Source organism: Eulemur rufifrons, chromosome 8 (assembly GCF_041146395.1).
Source record: "Eulemur rufifrons isolate Redbay chromosome 8, OSU_ERuf_1, whole genome shotgun sequence".
NCBI lineage: Eukaryota > Metazoa > Chordata > Mammalia > Primates > Lemuridae > Eulemur > Eulemur rufifrons.
In genome coordinates, this window is record NC_090990.1 from 108,076,827 (window position 1) to 108,093,235 (window position 16,409).

The 16,409-nt window shown below is 38.4% G+C and overlaps 1 protein-coding gene across 1 annotated transcript in view; it reads left to right on the forward strand.

The window, feature by feature from the left end:
* Positions 1-16,409, forward strand: part of SPAG17 (sperm associated antigen 17) — a 227,296-nt gene that overhangs the window by 84,645 nt on the left and 126,242 nt on the right. The window contains exons 4-5 of the mRNA XM_069478902.1: positions 3,408-3,539; positions 16,043-16,229. Coding sequence (XP_069335003.1) covers positions 3,408-3,539; positions 16,043-16,229 — 319 coding nt within the window. The remainder of the gene's footprint in view (positions 1-3,407; positions 3,540-16,042; positions 16,230-16,409) is intronic.

Genomic DNA, 16,409 nt, shown 5'->3' on the forward strand with positions numbered 1-16,409 from the left:
AAGTACCAACTTGTCTTCCTGCCTCAGCGACACTCTTTGAAGCTTAAGTTTCATCTGCACCAGTCTTTTCCAGAACCGAATACCTTTGGTTGCTCAGCCTGGAGCCTCCCCCCAGTCCTGGCAGGCCTATCTGCCTGCAGCTCTGACCTAGGAGGTCAGGAGACACTTAGACCTTGCTGGGCAACAGTTTTTTCCATTTTAATGAGTCTCATTTGCCCATAAGACTGGTGCTTTTTTGAGTTTCTGACTCATGCCAGCCACATTTTCTTGGTATTTTGGTTTGATGAGTACCCAGGTTTTGACGCACTTAGGACTGTTTTTTTTTTTTTTTTCCTTGCCTAGTTCTGGAAGCTTAGACTTTTGCCTAATTACTTCCCGAAGGCTGCCAGCTCACTGCTCCCATTTTCTCTTATATTTTTCATTCTCCCCAATACCTATAACACTTGCCAGCTTGCCTCCCAGCACACACACACAGACACACAAGTATGCACACACATTTTAGGTGTAGATACTGGACCAATGACCTTTACAATGCTGGAAGTTTGAAGGTTTGATTATTCTTTCAATTAATACTAGTAAGGCAGGGAAGGGGAAGCCTTCAGGGATGTTATATGAAGAGGTACATTTCCTTTTAAATTCTGTCTCTTGTTTAGTTTTTCCTACCCTCAGAGACTTAGCCTTCAAACGAAGATCCTCTAAAGGTTTGTTTTTCATCTGAGGCGAAACTACTGGCTACTGACTAGGTGGAATTGTGAATTATGGGGTGTGAAAAGAAAGAATTTTTAGTGGGAATTAATTTGTAAACATCTTTCTTTTTCTCCCTCTTTTGGGGATGACTCACCATGAAAATTTTCAGTCTCAGATTTTGAGTTCAGCATAAACTTTCATTTTCATTAATTATCCCAAGAATTCACAATATTATTCCTTTTGGGGGATGCACAGAAAGTAGCACTGTGGGATTCAAGTCTCTCCAGAGCAACATGGCGGGGGCAGGGGGAAGGGGACAAGTATGCCTGGCCTCTGCGGTTCCTAATGGTGCCATGTGCAGGCTGTGCCTTTTTCCAGGCTGTCGGGCACCAAGTCTGCCTCTATGTGGGTCACCCTGGGGCTGTTGAGGAGGAGGATGCTGCCCCAGGGCCCTCCTCAAGCTGCCGCCCCACCACTGATCTCACTCTGTGTCTGAGTGTCATGAGAACACGGGGCCCAGCAGTGCCGGCGGTACACCCCATCACCCATCTGCCCCAGCAGGGCAGGACACCACTGTCACTGTGATGCTGTGCCAGATTTCTGTTTGAAATCAGCATTCTACAGTTAGTTTTAGACAAACCGGAAATAACTTTTTTGGCCTGCAAAATACTTTTCTCTTGGGATGTTTTGTTGTGCTTTGACTACATTTTAATACAGTGAGATATTAATAACATTCATAGACTCCTGGAGACAAGGGTCTGGGAAGTACCTCCAGAGACATCCCATCCGTCACCATGACGCCAGGCAGGCTTCACCCAAACCCCCCAGACACAGGTGAATATCCTGTTTTCACAGGTCATCCGGAAAGGAGACTCCGCCACCACTCTGGGGTGACCCATTCCAGTGCTGATTTCCCTTCAATGCTGTCGTTATCTTTGTATTACAGGGAAACACCCCATGCTAGACTGCTGCGAGCTTTAAAAACACAAATTTGAATATTTTGAACCAGATGTCACAAAGCCTGATTGTCAGCACACTGTTTATCTGGTAATGAAAAATGCCATTTCCAACCAAATACTGACATCTCTTCTTGGGGTTGGACCCAGCCGGACAGCTTTCACTGTACAGTAAACGCCTAACCTGCAGCCCCCTTAGGATTCCCTTCCATGTGGGATCTGGTCATCATTAAATGGTGAGGTTTTGCAGGTGTACCACTATGTTTTTCTGCTCCCAGAAATCACAGCCATCATGTCCTTTTCCCTAAATCGTGTTAGCAGGGCAGAACTGCCATAAAAAGCAAAGGCTATATTTCTTGGAGAGTACTCACTTGGACACATGAAAAGATTTTCTGACACTTGGTTTGTTCCTTTGGTTTTAAAAGAAGCGGCTTTAAAGGAATCCTTTCCCTGGCTTTCCCCTTCTGTGATGTGGTACAGGAAACCCCAACGTGGTCTCTAAGAGGTCTAGTTACATTTTGGCACACGATAATCCACAGGACCTTCTGCAGTTAGAAGCGAAATAGGCACCTCTCTTTCTTTTGGCGATTTCCCTTGGCAAAGTGGAAAGTCCAAGGAACTGAACTGGTCAGGAAAGCCCTGACCACGAGCTGGTACGAACCTCAGACAAGACACAGCTCCGTGAGATGCAGTGTGCACAGTCATTGTCTGAGACTGAAGGCCTGAAATTGACACCATATGCGCCCCAAGGAGTGATTGCTCCAAGGGGGAGAAAAGGAACATGTCAGAACATTTTGGTAACACCTAATTCATCCCAAGGTTATAAATAAATATGATGCTTGCTTAAAAACAAAAGTCAAAAAATACTTTAACTAGATTACTTCTGTGACAGTGCTTCAGGCAGAGGTGAACTTTATTAGGGAGACAAAGTGAATAAAGAGAAACACATAACAACTTTTTATGGTATATTTTACATGATTTTATTTTTTTTGCAGTAAATAAAGTGGTTATAGGGCTCCAAGGAAAAGAGCCCAGATGTTAGAGAGTTGTGTGAAATTTAGGGGAAACAAGCTGTAAAAAACACAGTCATAAAACAGGCTGTCAGTGCCACACATCTGGACAATACAGCTGTATGTTCCTAGTGGCTGTCGTCACCCAAAGAAAACTCAATAACCTTATTTCACCCCAATTAGGCTGCATACCAACATGATCAGCCTTAAGTTGCAAGAGTACAATTCATATGGTGCCTTTGTGTCAAGCAGCTTTTATCTTTCATTTGAATTTGGTTATCAAGAAATAAAAGACTGCTAACTTAGTCATTTCCACTATTATAAAACCTTATTTAATTTATAATGTCCAATAAGTCAAAGATTGACACTTTGGACTACTGTCTATGCCAAACAACAATAGACTTCCTGTAGCATGAAACCAACCCGTCAGTCATCCTAAAATGGAACCCTGCCTATCTTTTCTCTACTTTTTCTGGGGAATCTGAGTCTAATACCATTGTGGGAAGCATATTCTGCCTTATTGGAAAAAGAAATTGATATTCAGACAACCCAATTTATTTAAAAGAGAGGGCAAATGCCCCTTTCTGTAGCATTGGGACATTTTTTCTCTTCTTTTTTTCAGCCAGCAATGAGATACCTTTGCAGTATAACAAATATAACAAAACATAAAATACTGTTTCTTCTTTTTGTCACTGACAAACTGTACCAAAGGTTATAAAATGTCACTTTTCCTAACAATTGTGTTTCTTCATAGGTGTTAATGGCGGCAAAAGCAATTATGGATAGTGGAGAGACATTAACCTTACCACTGATAGGGAAACTCTTGAAATTTCAACTTCTCCAGATTAAATTTAAGGACCAACAGCGACGGGAAAATGAAAAGAAGGTAATATATAATATTCGAAAGAGGGCAAACAGTGAGTGAAATGGAGCCAGGTTTCTCCAGGGGCACTTCCTCTCTTCTTAAGCCTATCATTTACTGTTACCTGGCAAATTTAGCTGTCACCTCAACTTCTTAGGGAAAAGTCTATCCAAAGATCTGGAGGAATTATGATAAATCCACTAAAAATAAGTTCCCTTACATATGAAAATGACAATATTCAGGGCATGTGCCCAAGATCGTTTCTACGGTAGAGTATTTATATAATACAGTAGTAGCAAAGAAGGGACTCAAGGAAGGGACAGGGAGTCAGGAAAAGTAAATATAAAAAGGAGGGGGGAACCCCTTAGAATCAGGGTCTATTTAAAATATTTTATATGATATTCAATAGAACTGCCTCTTAAAATAATAGGCACATCTGCACCTTCATAATAATCTGATATTTTAGCAGCTATCCATCACTTCTACTCCCATATTATACATCTGATAAACTTCTTCACATGTGAATTTTTCATTATACATCTGATAAATTTCTTCACATGTGGATTTTTCATTTAACTTGCTTATGGAAATCAATCTGTGTGTTTTCCAAAGATTCATATTTGCCTCTGAAAAATATTTTAAAATACTATTAGCAAACTGATGCCAGGTTCAAATCCATTTGCTATTATCATTACTCAAAATAAGAGATATTTTTCTTATTTTCCAAATCATGCTGAAATATTTTTGGAAAGCCAAATGCTTCTGTATGTACATGTGTTATATACGTATATGAGATGGATGTGCACGTAAGTAGTTTCTTCATGCTCTTAAGTGGAAGAGGCAAAAATCAATTCATGGAAGAAGAAAGGAAAAGTGAAAATATTCCAATAATAACATCTTCACCTTTGCAAGATCTCCAAATCTAGGTTTCCTATTTGAATTGGGCTTTTTGTAGGAAAAATTAATGATGCCACTTTGCATTCATAATATAGAGCTTTGTTTTTTTTCAAAGATTCCCCCATATAGCATCTTATTAGTGTGGCACATATTTATTGTTCCCAGGAAAATTCTACTCATAAGAACACAATTGATGGTATAGTTTTCCATCATGTACAGGGGATTTGTACCTTAAGAAATACTCAGGAAAGTTAAGACTTGGCAGAAGAAAACTTGGAAAATTTGAAACTAGTATAGAAACATCTCTTCTTGCCTGTTTAAATTCCAATGTCGTATGGGAATCTGAATTATAAAAAGTAGACTGTGAGTCTTGTGAAAATTTCTATCCTTTGTATGCTTTGCAGTTTCCCACAGCACTTACAAATAGTGTGCTAAAGAGCATCAATTTACTTGTTTGCCACCTAGTACAAAGTCTGTAATTGTTAATTATAAGAGTTGGTTGTAGATTTCAGTTAAAAAAGTTTAAGTAAAAAAAAAAATAGAATATCCTGTTAGCTCAGGAAATGTTTTTAAAGCTTGGAACAATATAAAAATATTTCTCCACTATTGTTTTACTCAGCATTTCTTTGAAATACGAACTATAATAATACAATTATGAGATTCTGAAAGTACAGAAATAATCTTAATTTATTTGTTGAAAATTTGAGAGCCCTAAGTAATTGGGGCTTGAACTTTACATATTTTTTAAAAAGTATTAGATATAGTAAGAGAACTCTGAGTAATTAAGAGCCAAGAATTACATAATCTAATTTGATGTCTTCATTATTTGGGGTTCCCAAAGCACCAACCCTAAATCTCTGAGTCACAACCATGTGAGTAAGTGCTAAATAAATTGATGAAAACTGATTGAAATGGAATACTCTCCAGAAAATATTCTTGGTAAAGGGAAGATGAAGGGCTTGTTTGGGGGATGATATAATCTATATTCATTTCAACAACACTACCCAAGAGGTCAGTTGGAACAATTGAGGTTAATGTTTTTCAGCCAAGGAGTTTGGCAAAAAGCAAGTAAGTAGAAAGTATGTAAAACTGACACTACGCTGCGGATTAAAATACAAAAAAAAAAAAAGAAAAGAGGACTTTATCCAATCTCTTCCTCTTTCCTGAACCCAGAGTGAGATTCTGAGATTCCTATAAGGGGAGTGACAGACTCCAGCTTTTTAACATCGACATGAAATCTATGTAGATGTTTTCTTTCAAATGCTAATTATATTGCTCACATCTGTACAACCCAAAGAGTGTTTTGTATCTTCTAGGTTTGTTTAATTTTTGGAATTGTATTTCTAAGAATAAATGCTTAAAAAATATTCATAGCAGTAATTATAGAGAATATTAGGGCAAAAATAACTAATATAATTAGGTCCCTGTTCTGATACCCCCATGGAACAAATGTAATATATCACTATATATTTGATCCTGTTTTAATCATTAAAAAATTTCTAAAAAATTAAATGGCAAATAATACAGTTTCAATTGACAAATACAGTAAAAAAAGATACCATTATTTTGGACTCCACTAATTTTAATAACTTATGACACTAGTCTGGAATATACTTAACATTGCTTTACTTTCTGCTTTGCAAGAAAGCTTCCTGGCTAGTAATATTTTTAAAAAATACAAAAAGAGGTATTTTCAAGAACAGTTTTAGCCTTTAGCATGTGAGTTTCTGAGACACAAATGCTGAGCTCTCATTGCAAATAAGCTGAATCTATTTAAAAACATTTATCTATTTGGGAACACCTTGTTGATTAAATCCAAATATAAATATCAACAAAATGTGCTATATTTCTATAAATATGTTTTAGCATTTCAGAACTTTTGAATATGGCCGTTTCTTACACAATAACCCCAAATTAGTTAGATTTTATTATATCTTAAAATTTGAGTCAGTGGTTTGTTTAGAAATGAATTTTCTTACATCATTATCTCAACATTTCCTTTGCATTTTTAATTCTATCATTACCAATCTGTTGTTAATTCATCAATTCAGCAAACATTTATTGAAACAATTACAGAAACAATGTACTGAGCACATATATTCTCATCACGTTCATTATAATTTTAACATAAATTGCCTGGTTTCCATTCCAATCCATATTTTAATTTAGTTCATTATCTGGATATTGCTTTTGCTTCTTTTTAACTCTAACTTTTATGTTATATATTAATTATTGACATATTTAAAACCAAAACAATTGGGATCGAAATATTTCAGTTATATTGAAAATTCAACTAAAAGAAAATATTTAATCATTAAAAAAAAATGGAAAAATGGCTACAATACAAAAAAATCATTAACCATTTAAATAATTGGCCAAACTAAATCTAGTCTTATGTGCCTCTGAGTGGAGTTCATAATGTTTGCATAGGTTTTAGGAAAAGATCCAAATATATTCTAACTGTGCTTTTAATTTATGAATTCAAATAATCAGTCCATATTTTCTTGGATATTTTTAGATAGCATATCCATTATATAAAAGAAGAGCAGTTCTTTCTTTTTCTAGCTTACGTGCTTAATACAAGTTGCCTTATTTTCTGATGTACTAGAGTTGAAGAAAAGGAAGGTATGCAATAAAGAACTGTGAAGAGATAATATTTGGTAAACTCTTCTGATAACAACTCAAAATTAAAAGTGACTAAGTTTGTTGATGCATCATGATGAAGCCACAAACAACCCAGAGCCTCCTCCAAAAGTGGGACGAAGAAAAGTTAGAGTAGCTTTCACAGACATTTTCCAGCTTCCTCAAGTCAAAACCCTGAAACACTGGAAACCAGCCAATGTAATGCCATTTTTTTGTGTGTGTTTTGTTTTAAAAGAAAGGCCATAGGGACATACCAGGAAATTACAGGCTGGTTAGTTTTGATTCAGTTGTGGTTAAAATCTTCAGAAACTATTTTAAGAAATCAAACAGAGAAAGAGCAGGAACTCAGTTTAGAGGAACCCGTGTGGTTTCAGGAAAGGAATAACTCGCCTCACTAACTGGATGGAATTCTTTGAGGCTGGATTATCGAAATGAGGATACTACCAACATGAATGTTGGATCTAAAGAACTAAGGAGGATCAAAACCCAGCAATTAAGAAGAAATAATAAATTACTCTCTAGCTGACTTATCTGTAAAATAGAGTAGTGTTTTCCTAATTGGTTTGCTTTTAAATAGTGAAAACTTTTTATGGACTTTAGGAAAAATTTAAAGAAAAATAACATAGTTAAATAGAGTAGTATTTTAAAATCTGAAATTACCATGCTTATAGCAGCTAATAATAATAGTTAGCTACCATTATTGACTGTTTGACACTGTCCTAAGGCCTTTACACATGCTATATCATTAATCTTTTAAATGAGTTTATGAGGTACAAAGTATTATTCCCAATTTGCAGATGAAGAAACTGAGAGTGTGAAAAGTTAAATAATTCTCCCAAGGCCAAACAGCTATTCTCCGTGGTGGAGCTGGGATTCAAATCTAAAATTGTCAGACTCCAAAGACATGTTCTTAACCACTGTACATACCCCTCCAAGTGTGTCTTAATAATCATGAAATGACACTTTTGGCTCACAGTCAGTAGAGTGCCTGCCCAGAGATGTTTCCCTGTAGGACCAATGGTTTGCCCAGTAATCTACCAACAACCATCTGGCTCCACTAATTATACTGCGTACAATATTCTGAAGTTAAATGTGGGGACAGTGGTCAAGGGAAGGAACAAAACTCACCAAAGACGAAGGCCACTGAGCTAACCAACCACGGGTTCCCAGGGGAATTCTGACTTAATTTCTAGTCCCACACTCTGCCCAGCAACAACCCAGTCTCTGGGCAGGGGTGGGGGGGCTCTTAGAACTAGACTTCCTGAGATTATCCACACATCCTCATCCCTTCTCCCTGCCCTACTGGATGGTAAGGTGAGACAGCATTATCTGATCCATTGCTATGGTCTCTCCATGACTATATAGAAAATATAGAAAAGGAAAACAAGACATCCACAATGCCATGACCCTGTTACAATTAATGTTAACATCTTCACATTTCCTTTCTGTTTCTGTCTGTGGATTTGTTTCTTTATGTAGCTGTGATCATTGTAAAAACATTTTCAATCCAGCTTTTCTCAGTTAAAATAGATCATGATTTTACTCTTTACCACAGTATCCACATGTATCATTATTATTGGTTACGTGATATTTTACTAACATAATTTTCTTAACTTTTCCACTAGTGTTGAACAATTAAGTTATTTCCATATTTTTTTCATAATAAACCTTAGTTTGTTAGAATTTTCCATATTTTGGGTAATTTCCTTAGCATATTGAATTGGAGTCATTGGGCCCAAAAATGTTCCCATAACCTTATGTTTCCCAAGTGGGTTCTATGGTCATTGAGACCTAATTCTCCATTTTAAAATGAAAATGACCCCCTGGTCAAATTAACTTGGAAAGCACTATGTATTATATACAACCCTTGGAGATTTAACAGCACAGTAGCTAATTAAAGATGAAGCAGTGTTATGAAAATAAATGTTTGATATTGTTTAACCTACTGGCTCTCTAACTTACTTGACCCCATACATTCTTTTTCAAGCTATCTCTTGGGCTCCAACAATCTGGGAAAAGAGAGTTTATGAGATAGAGTGAGATCTTGAAAGACAACTAGAGGAGCACTCAGAAGATCTGGTTTATCATAAATCACATACTAATGGAGTGAATTAGTTACAAATGCCATGAGCATGTTTTCTTATCTATATTCTCAATAATATTACTGTGAGGATCTTATGATAATCATATATGAAACATGAAGTTATATTTACATAAGTAGATGCATTATTAGCTATAAGAATAAGATGAAGTAGAGCTATTTAGCACCAGTTCCATTTACTTTTACCATTTACCTTCTTTTATCATGAGGAATAAAAGAATGAATACCTATTAAAACTAAATTTAAATTTTGACATCAATAAGTTATTGAGAAATAAAATATGATCTCAAATATTTTGAAGTATCAAATAACTAGGTTGTCCTGTTACAGAGAAGGAGAGTTTTTTATTTCTCCCTTTAAAAAGTGAGAATAATTTAAGATTAAGGATTCTAGGTAGGTGTCACTTGATACTCCACTGAGTATGTGAGATGCTAACACTTTTTTGTGGTTATTGCTAAGACAAGAACACCACATCTGCTGTGTAGTGTAATTGGTTAAGAAATTTCTGTGCCTATCCGAAGACTTCTCACAATGGGAGACATCCAGATGCCTTCTGTACATAGTGCATTTTAAAGAAAATGAACTCTGCAATGGACTTGACTCTCCCTTCATATGCTGGGGAACATGTGTTCCCCAAACATGGTGGAAAGAGGGACTTTTTTAATACACCCCTCCTAAATTTTTGCCTTGAATTGGCAAGAGTTCCCTCTGAGTTTTTAAGTTGTGAGCAGATGACCATAGTATGGGAACCCATGTGTTATGTTATCCAGAATAAGAAAGGCCAGAGAAAGAGTTTGGGTGAACTAACTTTAGTTTATGCTTTAGGGGGTCAGCTTTGCTAAATGCTTTCCTTATCTGGTTCATTCTCTTCCCCCTCCCAAGTTCCAAGACATAAACAAAACCACAGGTGGGAGGGGCTTACTCAGAATGTGAGCGAAAGGGAAGAAAAGATAGGAGGTGATTTTCCTATGATCGGCGCATGGTAAAAAAGGATGTTTTACCTTTGGACCAAGGCAGAATTCTAGGAGCCAAGCAGAATGAGTCCAGAACAAGAGGAACAAAAGGACTATCCTGGTTCAGCTTGAATGTGGAAGGCAAGAGGAAGGAAGAGTAGATTGAATACAGGAGACCACCATCACGGTCAGCCATACGAAGAGAGCAGAAGGGGCTGGGTAGGGCAAGGACCACGTTCAGTAATCCACCAAGGACATCTTGGCTGGGTTTGGAGCCCAAGAGGGACCAGGTGCTTCCATCCACTTCTATTCCCTGCATAGTTTCTCTGCACCAGAGAAGCCTTTCTTTACCTGGGAAATTCTTTACATGGCAGTACTTCTTAAAATTCTACCAATTGAAGATACATAATTGTTAAATGGAAAATGCAGAACATCAAGTGATATAAAGAGAACAATATGACTATGTAAAAATGATGCATAAAATTAATTTGAAAGAATGCATTAAATTTCTTCTTCACCCATCTATACTGGGTGATAGAATTTATACAATGGGAATAAAACTACCTATCTTGCAGGTTGCTTTGTGAGATCAAATGAAAGAGGATGACATCTGGAAAGCACCTCATACTGCATACCTAGACTCTGCTATTAGAATTTACCACTTTCTTTGAATTGTGGGTTGAGGTTAGCACTCCTTTCTTTAGAATGCCCAGAAACCTCACAGGAGAAAGGGCTAGGGAGTTCCTGAACTTCTAGAACTCCAGGATTTGCTAAAGACGCTCCCAGGGGATGAGACCTGTGTGGTACACAGGCTCCACGCCCCACCCAGGAGAGCCTACATGGCAGAGAGCCCTCACTGTCTAGCCCGGGATGGGGACAGGTGTTGGGGTGGGGGGCAAAAAATAACAAACAAAAACTCTTCTTTAAAATTTCCACTGTACTCAGCAAATATCTGTGGATTGATGAAATAAATGAATGTGTAAATAAATATATGTTTATTCTTCTAGGTAAACTTTAGAATAATTTAACCTAAAATAGTTTCTTCCTTGCAGATCAAAAGATCACCCTGAGATTTTATTTAATTTAAAATTGCAGCTGTGAAAGTCTCTGATGGATTTTGATGGCAAAGTTGAGACTTTTCTGTGGCAAGGCCAGCTGTCTACCAAGGAGCTGCACAGGCTGCTGCACATGAGTGAATTTGCCATTGGCTATTGGACAGCCCTGCGTGAGTCTTGCCAGTGCCTCTAAGCCAGCTGGACTCAGGAGCACTGGCTTGTGCCTTATGGACCCATTAAAAAAAGCATGGGTGACAGAGCCAAAGTGGCCTGGCCTGGCTCTGCAACAGTTACTGCCCTCACTCAGCCTCAGTTTCCTCCTCTGTAAAGTGAGGATAATGCTCTACCCCTTGTAGTTACTTTGAAGAGTTGACAAGATTCAGTATCTGGCCTATAGTAAGAACTCAATAAAAAGAAACATAATGATATTGATAAAAGATGGTTAGGATTATAATAATAATGACAATGACAGCCATAATTAGAACAGTCATTTGCTCATTTACTGTTGTAAATATTACTGTCAGTTTTTATAGGACAGACCCATCAGCCTTCACTGAAAGTTTTCTCCCTGTAGACAAGTTGTACATAAGAAGTCAAACTGTCAGAAAGTTATGTAAAGAACCTCAAGTCTTAACTGGGGGAGTTATTTTAATGGTTTATAGCTCTGATAGGCTGCTGCAGCCCCCTGACCGTGCAGCTCTACCTACCAGGTTGCCCAGACACTCCTAGCTGTCTATCAGGACATCCTGTGCCCTGGACAATTTTGAATCACCACTGCCATTCTCTGCCTCTCTAACTCTTCTTTTTCTGTTTGTTATTGCTAACCAATGCTCCTCTTACTGGCCTCTCAGTTCTCTAACGGTCATTTCCTTCACTCAACCTCAGCCGTTTACTCCCACAGCCATATTGTGAACCTTGTCATCAACAAAGCCCTCATCACCTGCAGTCTTGAGATCTCCCATTCTCTAACCCTGGAAATTTCCTATCCTTACATCTTACTCATGATCCAACATCTTCCCACAAAAGTTCTTCAACCACATTGTAATTTCCAGTCCATAGATCCCAATACTTTCTATTCCTTGTCCTCTCCTGCTATTCGTCCGGCTTAGATTCCATGGTCCAGATCATTACAGTCATTCCTTTACAAACTCTCAATTCCCTTGCTCTTCTCTCCTTCCATCATAATCGTTTTGCAAAACCTCTCCCAGGTGAACTCAATGATCCACCATTTTCATGTCTGTACCTAGCAGCTAAGGCTAACTAGAGGAGTTCACACAACTAAACAAACTGGTTTCATTTGAAATTAACAATCTCGATATTCCCAATGAGTTCTCAACGCTGACAGAGTTTCACCATATTTCTTCAATAAGCTTGTTCCCTCACTCTCTGAGATGACTCTTACATTATCTTCTCTATTCAAACCTCCTACCTCTCACCTGCCTTTTCTGAGTTGATGACTATGCCTCATGCTTCACTAGAAAAAACTGAAACATTCCCTCAACACCATCAAGACGTCTCCCTTTCTTGCATGCACACCCAGCCACCCATCCTCTCCTTGCTACTTTTATTAAACCAAGAAATTGTCTCTTCTCCTGTCAAGGTCCAGTCATTGACACACTCTTTTGATCTTATCCCATCTTTCCTGCTTAAGAACTTTAATTCCACCCCCACCCAATATCTTCAGTATCTTCCTCTCCACTGAATCATTCCATTGGCCTGCAAACACAACATTGTTTTACCTTATATGCATACATACATGCCTTGACCTCAGACCCCCTTCCATCCACTCATCCACTAACAACTCAGTGCTTTGGTTCCCTTTCACAACCAAACTTCTCAAAGCAGTTGTCGATAAAAGTGGTTTTCCTATTTACTGCCTCTATTCTCCAATAATTGTTCTTGTTAATGTTACCTATAACTGCCAATTCTTATCTCTTTGCCCTTTTTGATCCCTTAGTTCTCTGGCTTCACACTGCATATTTTTTCCTACCCTTTTAGCCACCTCTCTATCTCTTTTGCTAGTGTCTCCCCCTGTACCCCAACTGGTAAGTGTTGGAGCTCCCAGCATGATCACAGGCTCAATTCTCTTATTTCTCAAGAACTCTTACCTATGGCGATTCATCTCTTCCCATGCAATTAACTACTATCTATATGTTACCCACACCTGAATTTGTAACTCTAGCCAAATTTCTCTTTTGAGAAGAGAATTGTGTATATTCAGCTGCCTCTTTGACATCTCAGAGGCATCTCAAGGTTAACATGATCACTCTTAATAGTCTGCCCAACCTTAAGTAAAAACCATTTCTCACCCAATCTTCTCTATCTCTGTAAGTGGTTGCTCAAATTAAAATCCAGGGCATTATCTTTGATGTACCTCCTATTCGTATTTCGTGTCTTATCTTTCAGCCCCTGAAGTTTCAAAACCCAAAACACATTTCAAATCCATCTACTTTTCTTCACTATCTTACCACCTTAAACCAAGTCATTATTAGTTTTTATCTGGACTATTGCTTGAGTATCCTTACTGGTCTTCTGATTTCCAATCTTGCAAAATCATAAATATCCCCCACCACTTAAAGCCCTTCATGTTTTTTCCATTACCTTTATGATAAGATATAAACTTGTTACTCCACATCCCAATCCCTGGCCGGCCTGGCCCATGTCCTGCCTCCCACTCTTCCGGGGCCACTCTCCCCCTTGCCCACTCATGTGCTGTGATCATCTCCTTTCAGCTCTTGGAACACACTCAGCTCCTTTATGCCTCAGGTCCTTCACACACACACTTTCCTTTCCCTGCTTCTCGTGAGGATGACTCATCTTGCAGGTCTTTGCTCAAATGTAACTTCCTCAGAGTCCTTGCGTCACCAGCCTACAACAGTGGTCTCCTCAGTTGTGTTTCAATGACTACTCTGGGCTTTATTCCTTGTAACATTTGTCAAAATTTGGAGTTACATTTTTATCTGTTTGTTTATATGTCTTTTTATCTTTCTTTCCCCCATAGGCTGAGAGCTCAAGGGGCAGAGCCCAGCCCTGCTATAAGCACCAACTTACATCTGGTGCTGAGAGAAGTTCTGGGGCCTTTTCATACCTCTGTACCTTACCTGTGCTCTCCTTGCTGCCCCCCTAAAGGCTGGGAGGGACACCTGCAGCCTCTACTAATGTTTCCCTCTGCTGCTGAGGAAACCTGGGACAGAAGTTGAAGCTCATAAAAAATATTCATTGAATGAATGAATGAGTAAATGCATACTGCTATCCTACACATTTTCAGAACCTCTGTTCTCACTGATGTTTTATTATTAAGATCATTTGCACGACTGGGAGTCAACTAAGAGAGACATGTGTGAAGTCTCGCAAGCTTGACTTTGGCAATGACCTCCTTCCCTTTCAACCCCGCTTTTCCTGTCTGGCCTAGAGCTATTTCCCTGGACCTCCACTTCCACTCCAGGGACATATTCTTTTTATCTTTGCCCCCAACTCTTCTTAGGTGTTAATTTTACCACGTGCATATGCTGTAACCACATTGAACCTCTCTTCATTTTCTTGAAATGATGGGGTGCTTTCATAGTCTGTACCTGCCTCCACCCAAGGCTGTGAGTGACACCTGCAGCCTCTGCTGTTTTTCTCTGCTGCTGAGGAGCAAATGTTGGGGACAGCAGCATTTCACCTCTACTGGAGCCACGAGTACTAGGCACACATGGAGAATTCATGGGCACCAGTAATGTACTGCCTCTGAGTGTCAAAGCTAAGCTGGGTTCTCTGGAACCCTCCACATCCAAAAGCCACGTGAAGTAGGGGAAACGCTCCTCTCCCCTTCCGTGCTATATTCTGTTAGCTGGGTGTCGAGGCAACATGTCTTCTTTCTCTATCTCTAATGTCTTAGAGTTTTTTCACATAGATTTCATGACCTCAGAGATATAAATAGATATCAGAGTTCAAAATATTGCAACAGTGATTTGTTTAATTATTTTTGTTTCAATTTTGTTGAGTATGAAAAAAATAACAATATAAACATATTCTGGATCTTCTGTACAGCCACCTTATAATACTGCCACAACCAATTTGTGTTTATAAACACGAGTCAAAAGTATAATTACATTATGAAATACTGCACAACATTTTTGCCCATTGTTTGCAAAGAACAATATTGAATAACTACATGGTACATGGCAATCTAAGCATACCCCAGTGCAGTGTGTAAAAAATTCATGTTGCCAACTGATGTTTTGTGCTGATCCTATTTTTGAATGTATCAAATAGCAACCGTTGGTTATGTATGTATATTTTTAAGTAGGATCATAATAAAAATAATTTGTTAATGCTAAGTTCCCAAAAAATCTTTTAATCTTTAAAAATGGTCAATACATTACTTGAACTATGAAGTGTTTTATCAAGGAGATTTTAGCAAAAACTGCTCTTTCTGTTTTCCTTTTTATTTTTAATTTTTGTTTTGTTTTGTTTTTAATGATCAACCCCACTTGTAAGACTCAGAGAGGCTTTCCAGGGTTAGGCTAAAAGATGAACCTGAGTTTCTGGCACCACAATATATTTAGAATCATCCTCCTGCCACACCTCCAAACAACTGAAGTGACTCATTAGGCCACACATGGCTCTCCGTTAGGATGAATTCTCTTCCAGAAGACTCTTTGTGTAAACGGCTTCCTGGCACCCACCCCTCCAGTCCTCCTCATACATAGATGTGCCTTATCACAATTTGGACTCAAGCTGGAATCTCCACCAGCCTGACTTAAAGAAGGAAAAAATGGAAAATAAATGAGCAAACAAGTGATTGAATGAAATGGAGAATTAACTCACCTGACAGTAGAAAAGCCATTGCTTGCTCACTATATGATTTGGAGAAAAAGTGTCCTCTCTTTCCAGGTGACAGAAGACAGATTTAAGTTAGAAAAAGATAAAGGGAAAGCAAAATCTCCCAAGGAGAAGAAGGCTCCGAGTGCTAAGCTTGCCAAAGGAAAGGGAAAGGATCAACCTGAGGCCAACGCATCAGTGAGAAAGACCACGCAGTTAAAACGCAGGGGAGAAGAAGATGACACCAAAAGTTACGTTGGTCAGTAAGTTCTGCTCCTGCTGGTGCCCTTCACTTCCTGCTTCATGACCGATCATGTCACTGCAGAAATCATTCCAATAACGGTGCTTAATCTTTCCCAGCCTTTTTACTCTTTATAAAACTGTATGACTTACTCCCCATGACACATAATAGAAAAATATTTCTATTTGCAATTCATTT